Raw genomic sequence first — 21,497 nt, 5'->3', positions numbered from 1 at the left:
AAAAAAAAAAAAAAGATCTGCAGTCTGCCAGTCGTCTGCCACTTCTGATGCTTCCAGAGCCTGCGGTGCTTAGTGGGATCAACGCAGACGCCCCAACCAAGAGGGGCCAGAGCACCTTCCAACTCCAGGCTCTTCCTTTTCTGGGGTAGCCTCAACACCCTCAAGACACTATACCCTGGGCTATAAGCATGGCTCCGTCTTCTTTGTCTGCATTAGACACCTGCTGCGTACCAGACATTGTACCATGTCTCTCACGATCCTTCACCCAGTGGTGGATCCTTCACTTCCTTATTTTGAAATTTTGAGTCCTCAATAGTTACTAAGCACCTACTATGTGCAGGGTGTGTGGGAACAAATATGTGACAAAGAGGCACCCGCCTTTCATGAAGGTTGTAGATGAGAAGAAAGGAATGCATCTTAAATGACCTTCTGTGAGTGAAGCAGCTGAGGAGAAGGGAGGCCTCTGGGAGCAGCCCAGGCCCCTGTGCTCACCCCGGTGACGGCCAGGTGTGTGCCCTGTGACTTATGGCGGCTTGGAGGGAGCTTAGCTGTCTGTGAGGGAGATGGGCGACATTCCCCCAGTAAGTGTTTGCCATGTGACTGAGTAACTTCACTTTTCCTCAGAATCCTCCACAGTTCCTTGTTGGTTTCAGGGTCTCAGCCAGTGTCCACAGCCAATGCCACCACTCCCCTGGTGGCCCAGGACAAAACCTGGGGTGCCAGTGATTGGCTCTTCCCTCCCAGCAATCTGCTCCATCAGTAGTGCGCACGCCCTGGCACACACCTTGAATTCGGCTCCTGAGTTCCCAGCAGCCACCACCTCCTGTCTGAACCCCACCATGGCGTCCTTGCTCTCTTGCTCGCTCACTCGCTAGGATTGCTGCTTCAGCCCCAGCTTCCCCACACGTCGTCTTTAAATGTGGGAAGTGGGAGGAGGTGTCAGGAGCCCCCCCCCCCCCATGGGTCCCAGGTCATTGGGTCTGTGAGACCTACCTCTTTTCTCTCATCTCAGACTAAAGGCCTCACCTCCTACCCTAGCTCCAGGCCTAGTACCGCCCTCCGGCTTTCTCTTTTGCCCCACCTCAGGGCCTTTCTTTGCTCGTGCTAATTTCCTGGAAAAGGAAACTTTCTGTCTCCTCAGGGCCTCCATGCAGGCCATGTGAGCACAACACCCACCCATCCCCCACCCCCACTGCCCCACCGCAGCTGCCGCTACTGCTGCTGTTGTGTTTATTAATTGTTATCTGTGTGTGCAAGCTTGACATGTGGAGGGGCAGGCGGATGGTTGGTATGACCACCAGAGGAGGTGACACCGTGGATGGGGGGTTCCGGGGGTGTCCATGAGGCCAGCCAGGCCAGGGCAGGCAGGGCCACGTGAGCCTCTGAGAATTGAGAATGTATCTGAGAGCAACAGGAAGCGGCCACAGGACTCTAAGGAGTGACCCTACTTTGCACTTGTGAGGACCACGATTCCATCTGGAAAAAAGCATTTTAGACTTTCCTGAGGAGACGACCTTTCCTCCTGTCCGGAGTGTGAACTTCAAGGAAAACAACGCCCGGATACTCCAGGGCAGCCAACAAGGTGGTGCTGAAACCACAACAGGAAAACGTGAAGCCGGTCAGTCTGGTTGGTCGGGGACAGGGAAGGAAGGGAGGGTCAGATGGCAGAAGACGCTGTCAGATGCTGTGGGTAGAGGAGAGCTCAAAGCAGTGAGCTTGGAGTTCTTTCTTTGCCTGACGTCTCTGAGCAACTGGGTGCCTACTGCCTCAGTGGAGCCACCCATCAGATCGGGTCACAGTCCTACGTCCATTTACTGGATGGAGGGTTGCTGGGCTAACCATCGCTGTGTTGGTGCTTCCAAGAGACATCTAGACTCCAGATGTTTCTTCTCTAGAGTCTAGAGAGAAGTGTGTATTCCTCGAATCCATCCGGGTGTAAACAGTCGAGGGCCGGTGTGGTGGCTTTATAAGCTCATCGCAGCCCCAGCTCATCTTCACTTATCCTTGCCTAGAGAGTACAGCTTTGGCATGATGGTGCTTTATGGCTGCAGTAGCTCCAGCCATCACATCACCATCCCTGGCAGCAGGGTGAAGAAAAGTCTCGAAAGAGGAAGGAAGCACTCTTCTCTGCTTTAAAGGGATTTTCGGAATCCTAGGCAACACTTCCACTCCCGAGTTACTGGCCAAACACAGGTGTACCCATCTAGAAGCAAGGAAAGCTGGGAAATGTAGTCTTTAAGCTGAGTATCTGTGTTAGGCAGTTGAAAATCGGGGTTCTGTTGGTGTGAAGGAACAGCACACAGGTGGGCGCGTGCTGTTTGCAGCACGTGGCTTTCCTCGAGTGGCCCAGGGCCCACAAGGAGCTCATCCCTGAGAACACGCAATGAACGGGGGAACCAAGGAGGCAGGGAGAGGGTTCTGGGAGCAGAGGCCTAAGCTTAGTGTGCTGCAGCCAGGGCTCCCTGAGCTGCTTTTCCTTTCCCTGAAACAGTAACGCAGCCCCTCCAGGGTCGTGACTAAGCCTCCGGTCGGTGTCTCGTGGGCACAGCTGAACACTGCCAGCATCTCTCGGAGGATAAAAACGGTGGTGCTTTCTGGGTTGCCTCAATGCATTGCTCTTCTGCTGGGAGTGGCCATCGCAGCCTGAGCTGCACTTGGTGTAGAGGGACCTATCTCGTCTGCACCTTCCCTCTTTCTCCCTCCCCCCATCTCCCTAACTCAAACATGCTCGCCCAGCCGCTTCCACCCCAGGGCCTTTGCACCTGCTGTCCTTCACTCGGACGCTTCCCTAGGGCCAGCTTCTCCTTCTCTTTTAGGCCTGAGCCCCGGACATCACTTTTGCCTAGAGGTCCAGCCCCACCAGCCAAAAGGAACCGCCTAATAGCTACCTTCTCACAGGTCCCCTTCACCCTCCATAGTCATTGTCACGCCAAGCCAACCTGTTTTGCTTCTGGTCAGTATAACCGTTTCTTTGCAAGACCGTCGGGTTCTCCCACACACCCACACACACTCAGGTTTCCGCCTAAACTGTTTACTGTTGGGTCTCTAGGACAAGACCTGGCATGTCAGTGAGTGAGCGAACAAATGGGAGAATGAATGAATGAATGAGTGAGTGAGTGAGTGAATGAATGAATGAGCGAGTGAGCAAGCGAGCGAGTGAACGAGTGAGTGAGTAAGTGAGTGAGTGAGTGAGTGAGTGAGTGAGTGAGTGAGTGAATGAATGAGAAAGTGAGTGAGTGAAAGACTGACTGGGCCATAAACACCCGAACCCCTATTTGAGATAACAGTCATGCACACCAGGCAAGCACTGCCACCAACTGAGCCACATTGCAGACCAAGTACAGGATCTTTTTTATATATATAAAGATTTTTTATTTATTTTATGTATGAGTCACTGTCGCTCTCTTCAGACACACCAGAAGAGGGCATCGGTTCCATTACAGATGGTTGTGAGCCACCATGTAGTTGTTAACTGAGCCATCTCTCCAGACCCAAGTACAGGATCTTAACCAACTCACTCGCTGCTGGCCTCCTGCAGGACAGAGGTCACTGTTCGTTTCCAGGCGTCACTGAGGCTACGCACAAGGCCCCGCATTTGATCCCCAGCAATTCTAAAATGGTTTTCACTCATTCCACCTTCTTGCTTTAAATTCCTGAAGGAAGACAGGGATCAGGCTGGTCCCAGGCCTGTGCTACCAGCCAGAAGCTGATGCAGGAGGATCATAAGCTCAAGGTTCTGCTGTCACTTTTGTGGCATAGATAGAGGCCATGCCCTGGGGCGAGAGAGTCACTGGATCTCTGAGTCACCACGGAAGGGGACGGTGCCGGAGCCCACCTGACTCTCAGTGGCTGTTGTGTGAGCGAGGCCACAGACGGGAAGATACTTGCCTGGGGATGCCCAGTTGGAGTTAGAAGGCAGCTCTTCCTACTCTCCTGTGAGACCAGACAGGAAGGTGGAGGAAATGTCTTGCCAGCGAACACATCCTCCTTGTTTGAGGGGCAGTGGACCATGCCACCAGACAGAAGGCCTGATAGGGTTGGAGCAAGTTTGGAATCCCTGCTAAACCTCATAATTGAGAACCGCAGGAGTAGGAATGAGCCTCTGACCATGGTCCTGTCCTAGAACACGTGACCTCAACACCCCACATGACAATGGGTCACATAGCGCGAAAACCTGGAGTTCTCCGTGCTAGTGAGGTATCGGGGATAGGTCCTGAGCATTATTTACCCAGTAGGCTTCCCTTCCTGCAGAAGGTATTTAATCTCTGGTTTGTCCTCGGGCACCATAAATAAAACAGTTTGGATAAGCAAGTCCTGGCTCTGTCGTCAAGGACTGTTGTGGAGGGAGACCTTGGTCACACAAAGCAGTGCCTAAGTTCCCCGAAGGAGGCCCCTCTTCCAGCCCCTCTGTCCAGGGCTGAGCAGGGCCTCCCCTCCCCTGCCTCCCCCTCTCCCATTTCCAACTCCTTGAGGTCCCCAGCAGCGTCTGAGCATACAGGAGTCTGAGAACCTTCCTAGACTGCATTCTGCGTTCCCTGGGTGACATCCCCATGGCAAGGCAGCCTGTCACCCCTGCATTTAGCCTACCCTGAGCCACATATCGGTGGCATTCAGACGCCTCACCCCAGCCGAGAGGCAGAAACGCTGGCTGACCCAGTTCATGGCCATCTATCAACAAATGTGGCTGTGAAGACGGCCCTTCTGAAGGCCTTGTGGCTTTAGCCATCGGTCCCCCACCCAGCATCTCTCTGACCCACGGGGAGTGCTTTCAGCTATGAGCTACCATGGCTGGATTCTCAGGGAATTGCTCCGTGTGTGCTAGACCAGTGCTCAACCCACTGAGACATATACAGGCCATTCATTCATTCATTCATTCAATCATTGAGACAGGCTCTTGTGTAGCTCAGGCTGCCCTGGAACTGAATGTCGGGGTAACTGGCATGTGCCACTGTGCCCATCTTTCTGTGCAGCTTAGCTGAGGTCTCCCACTGTCCCCAAGGACTCAGGTTTGAGACTCAGCCCATGCCCACACACTGGAAAGTATCTACAGAAAACACTGCTGCTGGGAGTACCCTGTGGGACATTTCCGAGAGAAGGGAAGCCTGTGGGGACAGTTGGGGTGGCTTCCCTGCGGAGGTGACCACAGATGAGAAGCAGTCAGCTAGCAGAGGGGAGCAAGAAACATTGCAGGCATGAGGGACAGTGTGGGCAAAGGCACTGAGGCAGGAAGGACCATAGAGACCAGGAGGAGGATAGAAAGGCCTGCGATGAGAGAGCAGAGGGGCTGAGACCAACGCTGCTGGGCCTGCACACCAAGCTCCTGTGGCTGGAGATGCAAACCACACAGACAGGCTAGGCCTCTCTGTAAAAGGTCAGCCTAGTGCTGGGGTTAACCCGTTCATATCCAGAATAGTTGCTCTCCCCATCGGTCTCCCAACCAGCGGGCCGGAGAAAGGAGAGGGGGCCTACACCAATTCCGGGTGCCTTTTGCTGCCCAGACCAGATCACAGGACCTCATCTATGCAACAAGGGAGGCTGGGAAATGCAGTCTCTATCCTAGATGGTCCACGCCCAGCAAGAAGGAGGGAATAAGCACTAGGGCGAGTGATCTGTACAGTGATTATAAGGAGGCAGGAGAGACGTCTGTTTGCAGTGGTACCAGTGGGAACCTGATGATGTTTGGGACAGGGTGGTGGTGGTGATGTTTGAGTACAGGAATTGGCCGGATGTGGATATGGGGCAAATTAAAGCAGACTGGTTGAACTCCCCCCAACCCTTCTGTTTCTGCCTCTGTAATTCCAGGCAGATTTCTAGAACATTCTTTACACATAGTAGCAGGTCTGTTAATAGCTATTCTCATTGTCATAGTACAAGGGAGGCCCAGAACTGCAGAAGCATGTAGCTGTGGTGAGGTGCAAAGGTCCTGAGGCACCGGGAGACCACCAGGGAAGTGGTTGTTGCTCCCTCGCACCACCTAGTGGCCATGACTGGAAGTACAGGTTGGTGGAGTGCCTTCTAGTTTGTTGAGGGAATCCAAACATCTGGATTTTTATGTGAAATCTTCCCCATTTTAACCAGATAGGGCAGTGCATACCTGTAATCCCAACATTTGGGAGAATCTCAAGTTCAAGGCCAGCCTGATCTATGTAATGAGTTCCAGGCCAGCCAAGAAAATAAGATCCTGTCTCAAACAAACCAACCAATGAACAAAACCTCCCAATTTGAAACATAGGCAACTAAGGAAAATAAATGCCCCTAGGGATCTGGCTGGATGGGTATCCCAGGGCTGTGTCCTGCTGCACCCCTGTCCTCTTGTGATGGCTTCTCTTGCCCAGGCCCAGGTCCCTCCCAGCATCCGCTGCCACTCCAGCATCCCACCCCCACCCCCACCTCAGACCTTGCGCAGGCAGGGAGGGGAGCTGCTCCCAATCCTTTAATTGGATTCGCTCCAGTGACCCTTCCAATTAAAACTCCCTGATGTAATCCCCCTGTACCCCCCTTAAAACCCAGGAAGCGGAAGGACCATAAAAGGAGCCCCTCGTGTCCTTGAGCCCTTCTTGGGGAGCCCATGGCCTGAGACCACATCCCAGCTCCACTAAGAGAGCTCACGTCAAATGTTAACAAATGATAATTTAAAAAGCATTATGGTGTTGCAAAGCGATAAAAATAGGATAAGGAGTCATTTTTCTGCCAAGGGCACCCCATTGCTTTTAGTCCCCGTGACCTGAAGAGTGTTACAGGAGGGAAGCAGGCCCTTTGGTTGGTTTTCTCAGACAGGGTCACTGGTATCCCCAGCTCCTGAATCGGTGCCAGGCAGAGTGGGTGTTCAAAGCCGAGAGCCATTCCCTCAGAGTCCAAGTTGGGGATGCCATGAAGGAGACGGGTCCCACACTCCTTGGCTGAATCTGGTGTCTTTGCCTCAACCTCCCTTCCCCACTGATACTACATTACTTAGGGCTCAAGAGATAGAGGATCCAGAACTCCATTTGCAAGTGGCAACCCCTTAGCTAGCAGCTGGGTTCACAGCCACCTGTGACCCCCACTCCCAGGAGGCCAAAGCAGGAGGATCCTGGGTTTGTGTCCCATAATGAGACCCTGTCTGTGACACTCCGGAGGTCATGGGGACTAAAAGCAATGGGACGTCTTTGGCAGAAAATGGCTTCTTATCTTTATTGACGCTTACTTTATATGTCACAACTTACCCACTTCTCCTATGCAATTCAATGATTTTTTTTAAAAATATTTTTAGCGTTAACATTTCACATCTCTTTGCTTTAAATACTGACCAGTCTCGTCTCCCACATCTCTCTCATCCCCCACTCACTCCACAAATCTCTCTTGTAATAAACAGTTCGTAACTATTTATTTTGTTTTGCGTCCCACTGAGATTAAACAAGGCTGTCTGTGTGACTGCAGCCTTGGAGCTTGCTGGGCTCAGCATCGGGCACACAACTGAAGACCATGGTTCCCCCTCTCCCAGGACCTATCAGTAACCAGTAGTTAAGAGGTAAAGGTCGGGGTCTTGTGAGTCCCGCCCACTTCTTGACCGGTTGTTGGGGCTGGTCTTGTATGAGCCCAGTGTAGGCAAGTGCTGGTAATGTGAAGTCGTGGTTATAATGCTTGTATTGAGTCATAACGAATGGTGGTGGTGGCACACGCCTTTAATCCCAGCATTCCATCCGGGAGGCAGAGGCAGCCTCAGATCTCTGTGAGTTCAAGGTCAGCCTGGTCTACAGAGTGAGTTCTAGGACAGACAGCCAGGGCTACACAGTGAAACCTGTCTCAAGAAGAAAGGAAGGAAGGAGGGAAAGGAGGAAGGGAGGAAGGGAGGAAGCAAGGAAGGAAAAGAATGGGGTTTCTCTCTGTCACGTCTTACCTCTTTCGAGGCATTTCCAGAGCCATTTGAGGGAGCAGCACACGGAGCTTGCTCGGGCTATTCTAATACCATCTTTGCTTTGTCCGATCATGGCTTGGTGGAATTCTGGTTGCTTCTCTGCAGCCTTTAGGAAAAACAGTTATTAGAAATATGTAGAAGAAGCAACTGGTGAGCCCCAAGTGCCCTAAGTAATTTGCCAAGGATCCTGTGTCTGACCACGGTGGGCCGAGTGACCGTGGAGCTTTCTCTGTCCGGGCCTATGTTATTTGAACACTTGATGCCTTATCCTCTGTATTGGAAGGACAGGGAAGGGCCAGGGAGGTGGCACCAACTATGGGAACTGTCCCTGGGCCGGAGCAGTTGAAGACCTGATCCAGGCAACCCTGTGCCCCTCTCCTGTCTGGCATACTGAGGACACTCCTGGACCTCCTAATGAGAAGAGAATGTGGCCTCGGGTCCCCTCAGGCTGGCTCCCGCCTGAGTCTGAGCCTGAGCCTGGAGCCCTTCTCTCATCCAGTGAGGCTCTAATCCCAGGAGAGCAGGGAGTTTTCTGGTCCTGACCCAGGACCAGGAGGACCTTGTGTGGTGACTTAGCCATCCATGCCAGGACCTGTACACATGGCCTGAGGTTCATATGCAACTCGCAGGGGTTAGCAATAGATTACCTGGATAAGGACCTAATGACAGATGGACTTAGCAGCCATCATGGGCCACTGCTCGGTTACTTCCACCCCATTCAACAGATAAGGCACTGGAGGCTCAAAGAGGGAAAATGGCTTGCTTGTCCAAGGCCACACAGCCAAAGAATAAAATCATCAAGAATCGAACCCAAGTCCCCAACCAGCTTACAAACAAAGGAGCTGAGGAGATATAGAAGCAGTGAGTTAGGGTGGCTGTGCCACACTGACTGAAGGGCCTTCGGTGGATTCTATCTCAGTCTTGCAGTGATGCAAGGTAAGAAACTGAGGCACAGAGGGCTTTACCGACATTTGGAAGTTCCCCAGGCAGGAAGGGTGGCCCAGACTCTGAGGGCTTTGGTGGTCTAGAAGAAACAAACTTGTTGGTGAGATTAGGGGAGTTGCTGAGCTGCCTGGACACACATGCTCCTGGACATACAGTGAGGGCCTTGGGCTCTCCCCCTCTCACCATGGCAACACACACACACACACACACACACACACACACACACACACCAAGAGNACACACACACACACACACACACACACACACACACACACACCAAGAGTGACTGCCCCTCACTCTTCCCTAAGAGCTGAGACTGGGACTTGGGTCGGGGGGCTTTCTCTGGACGCTCAGGGATATAGCCTCGGAGCCACAAGCTACGGGGTTGCCAACAGCCAGGTCTATAAGTCACTACCGCCATAGACCATTCACTTTGCGGATTGCGATAGCCGGGCCTATAACTTACTTCTTGTCACAGAAGATTCACTATGCGGGTCTGCCCAGAGTTGCCTGGGGTTAGGAATAGGAGGAGATGCCAGCTGCACCCTGCCAGCCTCTGAGGAAACAGAACCTCCCAGCTCTTAAAGGGGCAGACCTCCCACCCATGAACCTCCCAGCTCTTAAAGGGGCAGACCTCCCACCCATGGTCCGTTCCTGTCGGGATCAGAGATGCGAGCAGGTGACAAGATTCAGCCTAAGGCCTGTGCCTGTACCACCCAAGCGCTGTGTGCCCAGCCTGTGCTGAAGGTAACACAGGCCCCTGGTCTAGAACTTACAAGGGGCCAGCCCCCGAGTTTCACAACCGTAGCCTGGATAATGCCGTTTCTATGGGTCACTTTGTACGTTGCAGGAGGCTGGGCCCCTGAGGTCCTCTGCCTGCCTGACGCTGGTTGTACTCCTTCTGTGGGCTACAGCAACCGAATACTTATAAAAACGTGCTAAGGTCCGCCCTAGGAAGTAGCCTCATGTACAGACAAGGACACTGAGTCAGGGAAGAGGCCCGCCCTCAAGGCCGAGGGTGGCAGAGCCGTGCCCAGCTGCTCGGGGAGAGTGACAGCATGGCTTACCTTGGTATTAATGCATCTGTCACTAGGCAGGCAAAACAGGTGGGTTTGCGTGTCATTTTGTAGATGGTGGCTGAAATAAAGGTAAGTTTGCAGAATAGCGTAGGTAACAGGGACAGGCACGGCTTGGTGTCGGGCTGACAGAGGCAGGCTTTGTTTGGGAGAGCTCATGTTCTGTGCAGACAGCTGCAGAAAAGCCAGCCGAAGGGAGGAGGGTGGTACACCTGTCTGCAGGCCCGTCGTTCAAGTTCACAGCGCAGCAAGCCAGCAAGCGGAAGCAAGAATGAGCTCTCACTCCTGGCTTGGCCAGCCGCAGGCACTCAGCTTGCTGAATTTGAGGACGCTCCCTGAGCCGGAGCAGGGTACAGAGAAAGACTAAGGGTCAGCCCTCTTGGATGGCATTTATAGATTCTGGGCAGCAGTGGGCACATCTGCACATGCATGTGCACTCACTCACACACACGCACACACACATGTGCATTTACACACACACATGCACACACCTGTGCATTCACACACACGCACACTCATGTGTGCATTCTCACACACACACACACACATGTGCATTCACTCACACACAACAGGAATGAGATGTCAGTATCTACACTGTACAGCAGAACATGAACATGGAGTGGTCCCTGTATCTAGGGAAAGCCAGGATGATGTCAGAGAAATGTCAAAAACCACACAGGCTTGGTTTCTGTTTGTTTTGCTTTGAGCAGAGTGAGGGTTTGTTTGGTAGAATGGTACTTTACTTGCTTACCAACTTACTTATTGTGAGCAGGGTCTCATATAACACAGGCTGGCCTCATATGCACCATGTGGCCAGGGGTGACCTTGAACTCCTGACCTTCCCACCCCAACTGCCAGGGTGCTGGGGTCACAGGTGTTCACCACCACCTCTGGTTCACCCGGTGCTGGGGCTGGGATCCACAGCTACCCTCTCATGCTAGGCCAGCTCTGTGGCCAACTGAGTCCCCCCCTCCCCCTCTCTGAACTTTTATAGGCCTCTCATCTCCTACAACTCAGTGGGGGTGCAGCGGACGGTGCCTACAGTGTAGACAGTTCAGACAGGTTGACACATGATCAGTTAATTCTCACCTTCCCACAAGCCATTTGCTCCCTGGACCCCTGAGCACAGATTCTCTAGGATGAGTTGACTCAGCCTGAATTTCCTGCCCACCTCAAGTCCAGTCAGCAACAAGCAAGAACACAAACCTATGAGCTTCCCCAGCCCCAGGCTGTGGCTGAAAGAAGGGTGGTGGCCAAGGAGTCTATGCGGTTATCTTGATACACAAGCTGAGAGTTTCAGTTTTATCCTGAGAATCCTGGAAGTGTATTGAGCAGAAACTGGTGACACTAAATTTGTCATTTTTTTATTTATTTCTTTATTTTTGTACAGGGTTTCTCTCTGTGTATCCTGGCTGTCCTGGGACTCACTCTGTAGACCAGGCTGGCCTTGATCTCACAGAGATCTGCCTGTCTCTGTCTCCCAAGTGTTGGGATTAAAGGCTTGAGCTGCCACCACTGCCCAGCTAGATTTATATTTTTACAGAAAGACCCCTGAAGCCGTTCATCATAGCTACCTGCAGATGGATTCATTAATCTCAACAAATATTCATCAAGTCCCTTCTCCTGGCCAATCCTCTTCCATAATCATAATTTGTTTGTGTGTGTGTGTGTGTGTGTGTGTGTGTGTGTGTGTGTGTGTGTGCATATGTGCCACAGTGTGGAGGTCAGAGGACAACTTGTAGAGTCAGTTCTCCCGCCTTTATGTGGGTTCAGGGAGCGAACTCAGGCCTCCAGACTTGTGTGACGTCACCTTTCCCCACTAAGCCCTCTCACCAGCTTGCAAGCTTTCTTCCTGACCCACGGGACTAGCTGGTAAAGCTGGTCACACCAAGACCCTTGAGCCCAAAAGCCTCTATTTCCCTCCACTTCCTAAGACATATGCAGGACACCTTTGCTAGAGGGAGGGCAAACCACGGGATCTTAGACTGGGGTTCTTGTTAGAAAATGACCTTTGGTGTTCATCTGACATAGTTAATACATACATAGATAGATACACACACACACACACACACACACACACACACACACACATATTTTAGCTATGTGTGGGTGTTGAATGTGAGTATATGCATGTTGTCAGGTTCCCTGGAGCTAGAGTTACAGATGGTTAGGGTGCTGGGAATTGAGCTCAGGTCTTCTGGAAAAACTGTTCTTAACCACTGAGCTATCTCTCTAGCAGCCCCACCCACCATGTGACTTTTAACTCAAGAGCTCGTGCTGAGGGCTCGGGTGAACCTGGGTCCAAATCGTGGCTCTGCCATGCCTTTATTATTACTACTACTACTATTATTATTATTTTATGTGGTTGTTTTGCCTGCATGTATGTCTGTGCACCCCATGTGTGCAGTACCAGCAGAGGGCAGAAGAGGGCTCTGGTCCCCTGAAAAAAGGAGTTACAGACAGTTGTGTGTGCTGGGACTCAAGCCAGGACTTCTGGAAGAGCAGCCAGTGCTCTTAACCACTGAGCCATCTCTCCAGCCCTCCCTGCTGAGTTTCTCTCTGTTCAGCTGAGCTATTGACACTTCCTTTCATGTGGGGGTCGGGATGCTGCCTTGTATTCCTGACAGGAATAACACTTAAGAGAGTTGATCTAACGGTGAGATACAAGTTGTGTGTGGTGTGACCCATAATCCCAGGACTTGGGAGGCAGAAGCAGGAGAGTTAGGATGGAGAGGCCAACCTAGGTGACAAGATGAGACCCTGTCGGCAAAAACAAAAGGACAATGAGACACACCATAGGACCAAAGTTGCTCAGCTCAGCCCTGGGCATCAGCACTGCACCCCAGAACTCAGCCCCGGGCGTCAGCACTGCACCCCAGAACTCAGCCCCGAACACCAGCACTGCACCCCAGAACTCAGCCCCAGGCATCAGAACTGTACCCCAGAACTCAGCCCCAGACATCAGCACTGCACCCCAGAACTCAGCCCCAGACATCAGCACTGTACCCCGGAACTCAGCCCCAGACATCAGCACTGCACCCCAGAATTCAGTCCCGGGCATCAGAACCGCACTCCAGAACTATGCCCACAGCCACATTTGGCCCCCCTGACATTTTTATAAATATCATTTTATTGAGAGGTAGCCACAGCCATTCCTTGTCATCTCACACAGGTGCGGCTGCTGCAGAGCTTCACGGCTGTAACAGAACGCATGGGGCAACCAACCCTCTTACTCCCTGTGCTTCTGTGGAGAAGGCCTGCTTGCTTGACAAGCTTGAAATTGTTTTCATTTTCTAGCTTCAGGTTTTCACATCTAAGTCATAAACGGGTTTACAGATGTTCCCTTCTTTTAACTCGGTCAGCCGTGAAGTCTCTGGTAAGACCGTGTGTGAAGTCTGCGATGACCCTGTGTGAGGGCCACGCTGTGCTGGGTGCTGACCAAGCTCTCTCTTCTCCCCGCAGATCCTGGCCATCATCTCCATCATGTTCATTGTCCTCTCCACCATCGCCCTGTCACTCAACACTCTGCCTGAGCTGCAGAGCCTGGACGAATTCGGCCAGAGCACGGACAACCCGCAGCTGGCACACGTGGAGGCCGTGTGCATTGCGTGGTTCACCATGGAGTACTTGCTCAGGTTCCTGTCCTCGCCCAAGAAATGGAAGTTCTTTAAGGGCCCCCTCAATGCCATTGACTTACTGGCCATCCTGCCCTACTACGTCACCATCTTCCTCACAGAGTCCAACAAGAGCGTACTGCAGTTCCAGAATGTGCGCCGCGTGGTCCAGATCTTCCGCATCATGCGCATCCTGCGCATCCTGAAGCTGGCCCGCCACTCCACAGGTCTGCAGTCCTTGGGCTTCACCCTGCGCAGGAGCTACAACGAGCTGGGCTTGCTCATCCTCTTCCTCGCCATGGGCATCATGATCTTCTCTAGCCTGGTCTTCTTTGCCGAGAAGGATGAGGATGACACCAAGTTCAAAAGCATCCCCGCCTCTTTCTGGTGGGCTACCATCACCATGACAACCGTTGGTTACGGAGACATCTACCCCAAGACTCTCCTGGGGAAAATCGTGGGGGGCCTCTGTTGCATTGCCGGGGTCCTGGTGATTGCCCTCCCCATCCCGATTATCGTCAATAACTTCTCCGAGTTCTACAAGGAGCAGAAGCGCCAGGAGAAAGCCATCAAGCGGAGAGAGGCTCTGGAGAGAGCCAAGAGGAACGGCAGCATCGTGTCCATGAACATGAAGGATGCCTTCGCCCGGAGCATTGAGATGATGGACATCGTGGTGGAGAAAAATGGGGAGGGCATGGCTAAGAAGGACAAGGTGCAGGATAACCACCTGTCTCCCAACAAGTGGAAATGGACCAAGAGGGCGCTCTCCGAGACCAGCTCGAGTAAGTCCTTTGAAACTAAGGAGCAGGGATCTCCTGAGAAGGCCAGGTCCTCTTCTAGTCCGCAGCACTTGAACGTCCAGCAGCTACAAGACATGTACAGCAAGATGGCCAAGACCCAGTCTCAACCCATCCTCAACACCAAGGAGATGGCGCCGCAGAGCCAGCCGCAGGAAGAACTGGAGATGGGCAGCATGCCCAGCCCTGTGGCGCCTCTGCCCACACGCACAGAGGGTGTCATCGACATGCGCAGCATGTCCAGCATTGACAGCTTCATCAGCTGTGCCACGGACTTCCCTGAAGCCACCAGATTCTCCCACAGTCCTCTGGCATCCCTCTCCAGCAAGGCTGGGGGCAGCACAGCTCCAGAGGTGGGCTGGCGGGGGGCTCTAGGTGCCAGCGGCGGGAGACTTATGGAGACCAACCCCATCCCCGAGGCCAGCCGCTCTGGTTTCTTCGTGGAGAGCCCCCGGAGTTCCATGAAGACCCACAACCCCATGAAGCTACGAGCGCTCAAGGTCAACTTCCTGGAGGGTGATCCCACCCCGCTGCTACCGTCCCTGGGCTTGTATCATGATCCTCTTAGGAACAGAGGAGGCGCAGCGGCCGCAGTTGCGGGACTGGAGTGTGCCTCCCTCTTAGACAAGCCCGTGCTGAGCCCGGAGTCCTCCATCTACACCACAGCAAGTGCCAGGACGCCCCCTCGCTCCCCGGAGAAACACACAGCAATAGCGTTCAACTTCGAGGCGGGGGTCCACCAGTACATAGACACCGACACAGATGACGAGGGTCAGCTGCTCTACAGCGTGGACTCCAGTCCTCCCAAGAGTCTCCACGGGAGTACCAGCCCCAAGTTCAGCCTCGGAGCTAGAACAGAGAAGAACCACTTCGAGAGCTCCCCGTTGCCCACCTCCCCTAAGTTCTTAAGGCCGAACTGTGTCTACGCCTCAGAAGGGTTACCTGGAAAAGGTCCCGGGGCTCAAGAGAAATGCAAGTTGGAGAACCACACCTCCCCGGACGTGCACATGCTGCCTGGGGGAGGAGCACACGGGAGCACTCGGGATCAGAGTCTCTGAGCTCCCTACCACAGAGGGCATTTACAGGAGACATCAGGAGGGGGGATGCTTGGCTTGCCTGCCACTGAGTTCTGTGTGAACTCGGAGACCCAAGGACCCCACCCCCACCCCCACCCCCCCGCAGAGCTCCAGCGACAGGAGAGGCCCTGAGAGCCATGACAAGTCTGTGGACACCAAATAGGATGGGGACCACACCTAACAGCTTCTTCCTGAGATGGCAGGAACAGAGCTGACAGCCACACACTCCTAGTCTCCTTTAGAGGCTCTGTCTGCCTCTGAGTGTGCCATCGCCATCTCTCCTGGCTTCAGCTGAGGCGGGTGTTGGAGCAAGGGGTTGCTAGTGAGAGAGTGGGCTGGCCAAGCAGTATTGGGTTCACCCCCTCCTGTTAGAAGGGTACAGAGGACACTTACTTGATTGTAAGGAAGTCTCCACTCCACCAGCCACGCTCCTAGGGCATAATGCTCAAACAAGCAAGCAGCCCAAACGATTCAGTATTCTGTGGTACCTGGGGCTTTAGTCTGAGACGCTGTCACGGGGAGCTGACAATTTAGACTCAATTCTTTCTGCCCACCTGGCAATCCAGAAAGGGTTCCGACTGTTGGCACACAGCCAAGGGGATATAAGCCAGGGCTGTCACAGGAATGCGGGTCCCAAACAGCGCTAGCCGGGACTAAAAAGATACGTTAGTGTCAAATATGCAAACGAGATAAGATTATTCAAAGAGACTGTGTGACTGAAAATCAGCATAAAAAAATAATAAATTTCATTTTCTACATGAAAAGAAAAAAGAAAAGAAAAGAAAAGAAAAGTCCTTCACTGAACTGCCCTGTGCAGAGTTGTGACTACTTTCTGCTGTGGTATGGTAGGGGACACACCTACTATGAGAGGAAGTTCGTTCTCTCTCTCTCTCTCTCTCTCTCTCTCTCTCTCTCTCTCTCTCTCTCTTTTCTTTTTTGTTTCCTGTAGTATTCAAGCTAAAATTAATAATAATAATAAGTTAATAAAAAAAGCACTTTATGTTTTTCTAATCTAGGCTCTACCAGGGACAGTGTCAAGATCTCGCACTTTAAAACAAGCACTATTTCCCGTGGGCCATATGCTGGCCCTGCACTTGGGGTATCACTTGTGCCCATTTCTGGCCACAGTGGGTCTACCGTTACCACATCAAAAGTACGGGGCTTTTCCGTGACCCCTCGGGATCACCCCTAATCCCTCATGGGACAGGAGCGGTCCTCAGGTCTCCGGGGGCAGGGACCTCTTAAAGCCTGCGTACAAGAGACACACACGTCTCAGAAGGGCGCAGCAAGAGTTGGGTGTCGGGTGTTGTACTGCTCTTTCTTGTCAACTGGCCATTGTGTGTTCTATGTCACTGTCTGTCCCAAAAGCCTGGCGCCCCTCCCTGAGGCCATCTAGGCAGAGGGCACAGCCAAAAGCAATAAGTACCCATGTGTATCCCTCGAGGTTCCCGTGTACTTCCTGGTGTCAGTCTTCCTGTCCAAGCGCTGACCCGGCGTCGTCCCGCCTGCTTGTGACCCAGTGGCACAGTATTGTTGGCCCTTCCTCAGTGACACCAGTCTGCGCAATGTTCTAGTTGCAGCGATGTTGTTGGTCAGCCTGTACAATAGGGCAGTGTGGTTTTCTTACTAAAGTGTGAGTGGGTAATGTCCCAAATGCTGTAGTGTCCTCCCCCCGTCCTCAGAACAGGGACGGGCATGTCTTCCTGATGAAGCAAGGACAATAATGGTCACCTGTCCTCTGTATCGCGTGTGGCTGGTTGGCCCAGTAGTCCGATGGCATGATCCACCCGTCAGCACACGTAGCACATCACAATCTTCTGCCTTCTCTCGTTTCCATGGCTGAGGTCAGGCCACGTGTCCCAGGTAGGATGCTAAAGGCTCATCCCACCACCCTTAAAGTGTTTTCTACAGTTCATGACGCTTCTCAGCATCTCCAAAGACCTGGGTCCCCGCTCCTTCCAGAGGGTACAGCTTGGTATTTTGCTGTTTTCTTGAAGAAAATAAGAAGTTGACTCTGCCTCACCATCGGTCCTCAGAGCATTCTCAGAACCGGAGCGAAGGGGCTGAGCCGGTCAGGTCACGTGCATCCTGGAGGCAGGAAGCAGGGGGCGGGGCTCCACGCCCCCTGCTGAGCTCAGTCTGGTGCTGGGGCCTGTGTGTGACCAGTGATCGTGGGACCTTTCTGCTGACCATCTTGTTTGTCTTTTGTGTTGCTCATCAGTCACCCATCAGCACAAATGTGAAAATTCAGGGAAACAAACAAATGCTTTTTGATAAAAAGTAAATAGTTGTGATTTCCGATTCAGATATTTTTAGAGCTATCTGTAAAAAAAAAAAAAAAAAACTCCTACTGATGATATAGTCTATTTTACATATCAGGAAGTAAACACGTCTTAACATAGCCATATATAGCCAGAAGGAAGTTACCGCCCCCTTCTTTATAAACCAAGGCATTTCATTGGTTGGTTAAGCCGATGGCGGGTGTACAGTGTAGAAATGATGGCTTTCTTTTTTAAGAACCACTTGGTGCGACTTTTCTTGTAACCAAAGGCCCTTTCTGCCTTGTGTAGGACCTGGCTGTCCCTCCCTCTTGTGTTTTGTCTGACCTTAAAGTAGCATTATACAGAGAAAATGATGAATTCATAATACCCTTCCTAGCTGCACAGGTAGAGTCTGACAGAACTCCTACAGAGACAACCACAAAACAATGTAAACGATGCATAAGAGTTTTCCGTTTTGGTTTTTTATGGCTTTTTTTTTTTCCTTTCACTTATATTTGTGTGTACTGTGGGAATATAGCTTCCCCCACACAAGTGTAACTCAAGTTAGAATATTATAAATTTTCCTACCAACCCTCCGCGGGCTAAAAAGGAACACAGAGTCTCAGGCTGCATGTACCTGACCTGGGTACCTGTGCTTACACGCACTGGGAAATCTTGTGTTGCCAAGATGAAGCTGAATCCGACAGATGGGCCTCAGCAGTGAAGAGCCAGGATATGGGGGCAGAGGCCACTTGAACGTGGTGGTCCACCTGGCCTGACCCAACCAGAGAAAAAGGAAGTGAGGTACCCAAATAACGCCAGGGACTGGAGGCAGAGATCTCCTGGTCCAGTTGTGAAATCAACAGGACTGTCAAGAAGCCCGCTGAACCTGAGTCCCAGCACCCACCACGTCATCAGAAAAGGCGTCAGACTGCTGTGCGCGCCCGCCCGGCCCGCCAGGAAAGCCTTACTGTGGACAAGGTGAGGACAAGCCAGTTCTTTTGCCTTTTCATTTTTGGAGGTCTCCAAAGCAGCAGGTCTGGGGCGACAGATCTCTCTCTCTCTCTCTGGGATTCCACCTGAAGCACATTTAGATGAGAGAGAGAGAAAAGGAGAGAATATTTGTCATCGAGGAGAGAGGAAACGCCAAAGTCAGGAGGAAGCCACCCTTAACCCGCTCCACTCACCCTGACAGTTGCTGGGAATAAGAGCTTTTGTTTCCTACCGAGTCTCACCTTCTCTCCATCTCCTCTGTGTTCTGTCGCTGCAGCCTTGTCTCTGTCCATTCTCCTGAGAAGATCCACATCTCTAAGGAGGAAACAAGATGCAACAGCATCCTCTTCCATACGACTGTAATGTATTGTCAATATTTATAACTATGTATTTGTCTGACTCTGGTCATGGCTGGAATGTCTAGTCCTTGAACAAGGATATTGAAAGTTCATCACAGACAAGGGTCCCTAAAGCCAGGTCTCTCTCTATAGATAGATAGGTATAGATATATACATAGATCTCTTTTCCTTATTTCTCTGCCAACTTTGTCTCGAGTAAAATAACCACAGCCTGCACTGAATCAAAGGGGGAAGGAGACACAGAAAAGCTTCTAGAACATGCTCATTTGGAGATAGACTTTGTGTATGTGTATCTGACAGGTTGGCAGGAGGAAGAGGGGGCTCCGAGGTGAGGTCCCCAATAGGACAACAGAACACTCTAGCCTTGGGCGTTTCCTAACCTATTATTGTTTATATGACAACCCCCCAAATGCTTTCATGTCACTAGGCCAGGGCCACCCAAAGCAGCCCATGCCACACCTGGAAGGAAGACTTACCTCCGCAGTTTCTGTTGCCATTTTTCTGGCTCTAGAAGCATCTATATCCTAGAATGTCCACACATCTCAGAGTAGTCTATTTTTTTGTTCAGATAAAATATATACATATATGTATTTTTAGTATATTTATAATAGGGCAATTGAGTCTAATTTCTTTTGTAACAGAGTGATATTTTGGGGATTTTATTGTTGCTCATTTGCATAGCTGGTCTTTTCTGCTGTCATTCCTTCCCACTGTCCCTTGGGCTGATTTTTGTTTTGTTTTGTTTTGTTTTTTGTTTTGTTTTGTTGGATTCCAGTTGTCTGGAGATGGGAAACGACTGGGGTTTGATATCCTGGAAGATGGAGTTCCTGGCAATGGGTGGATGGTGGGGGTCTGGGAGGGCAGCACTGTGTCTTTCCTCATCAGGTCTATGTCCCCTGGCTATCACTCTTAAGAATCCAGGTATGCAGGAGCAAGCCAGGTGAAGACAGGTGCAGTTGGGACCTGGGCTGCCGGGAGCTCAGACAGAGCTCGGATGCTTGCTTCCCTTTCCAAGTCTTAAAGGACTGTGTTTTCTGGTTCAGAAATATCACAATCAAGACCCTCCTGCAAGCAAGCTTGTCTCTGAGCTCAGGAACATTCCTGAGTCCCTCCTGGATAGATTGTCCCCAATTCCAGCTTCCCAGGGCCACCGACTGAATCCAAGGACCAGGGTGTATGCAGGCTCCAGCAAACCTCAGAAGAATGTACCGTGTCTCATTCCATTTCTCACAGTCTTACCAAAAAAAATCAGTGGCCAGACAGCCTTGTAGCCAAACGCTGAGGAGTGACAGACAGCCCAAAGCCGTGGTCTCCCCACCCAGCCCCTCGAAGAGGTACCAAGGCGAGACTTGAGGCAAGGGTGGCAGTATTTTTCCAGCTTCTACTTTTCCAAGTCTCCAGTCCTTGGTAAGTCCTGAACATCCCACTGGAAACAATTTTGAGCCTAGGCTGAGGTGGTGGACAGACTCCACATGGAGTGAAGGGGTCTGCCAGCCATCAGCTTCCACAGGGCAAGAAAAGCCAATCAGATTGCCTCCCAGGTCCAACCAGTCACCTACCTGCCTCAGCTCTGGACTCTGAGCTCTGCCAGCACCAGAAATTTGAGTCAAGCCAGAACAGCCCTATCAGACAGTGATGGTGTTCCCACTGAGAGAACCCCAAGAGGATGCTGCCCAAATGCAAGTTTAATATTCTGGTGGTTGGATTGTCTTTCCTCCCCCTTGGGTTTGTTCTGTTTTGTGGTGTTGGGGACCTAACTAGGGCCTTGGCTGTGTGAGACAAGTGGCCCGCCCTGTGTTACATCTCCAGCCCCTGAATGTATTACTTGGAACGTGATTCTAATCAGTTTCTCCCATCCCAAAAATTCCTGGTAATCTGGTTTGTTCCAGAGCCAAATAAAACAGACAAGATTGTGTGTGTGTGTGTGTGTGTGTGTGTGTGTGTGTGTGTGTGTGTGTGATTGTATGTGGTGTACATGCACATGCAAACATGCACATGCATGCGTGTGCACGTGTTTGTGTGCATATGTGTGTGTGCAACTTTTGCATAAGAGCAAAATTAAAAATTGCTGTCATGTTTTTTTTCTGAAATTTCCTGCCCAGCTAAGTAAACACTGGCTGTCTTCCCCCAAAAAGAGAGGGTACCCTCTAACCTTCTCTCCTTGTCCTAGAATTTCTCTCAAAATTTCCAGACGGTGACTTGAGCCTAATTTGGAAGGGGCTGTTAGTCATTTGAGCCATCCTCTCCATGTCTAGCCCTACCTCTGTCCTTCTCAGCCAAGGTCCTGAAGAAATCTAAAAGCCAGCAGGAGAGCATGGGCAGGAAGTTGGCCACAAAGAAGGAGCCGCTCAACACGAGTTGTCCATTTCAGCTCAAAGTAGCAAAGCCCTTTCCCAGCAGGGTGGGTGGGTTATGTGCTCATAGAACACAGTGCATGATGGGTAAGAAGATCCAGACTGCCCAGTGTGTCGCAGCTATTCCC

The 21,497-nt window shown here is 51.7% G+C and overlaps 1 protein-coding gene across 1 annotated transcript in view; it reads left to right on the top strand.

Annotated features, from left to right (window-relative positions):
• The window catches only part of Kcnb1 (potassium voltage-gated channel subfamily B member 1), an 83,096-nt gene extending 66,930 nt beyond the window's left edge, over positions 1–16,166 (top strand). Inside the window, exon 3 of the mRNA XM_021194099.2 lies at positions 13,378–16,166. Within this exon, the coding sequence (XP_021049758.1) occupies positions 13,378–15,384 (2,007 nt within the window). The 3' untranslated portion in view covers positions 15,385–16,166. The remainder of the gene's footprint in view (positions 1–13,377) is intronic.
• Positions 16,167–21,497: the final 5,331 nt, after the last annotated feature.

The sequence above is a fragment of the Mus pahari genome, chromosome 3, assembly GCF_900095145.1.
Source record: "Mus pahari chromosome 3, PAHARI_EIJ_v1.1, whole genome shotgun sequence".
NCBI classification, from domain to species: Eukaryota; Metazoa; Chordata; class Mammalia; order Rodentia; family Muridae; genus Mus; species Mus pahari.
Note: the sequence above shows the minus strand (reverse complement) of the source record. Positions and strands in the feature narration are given on the sequence as shown.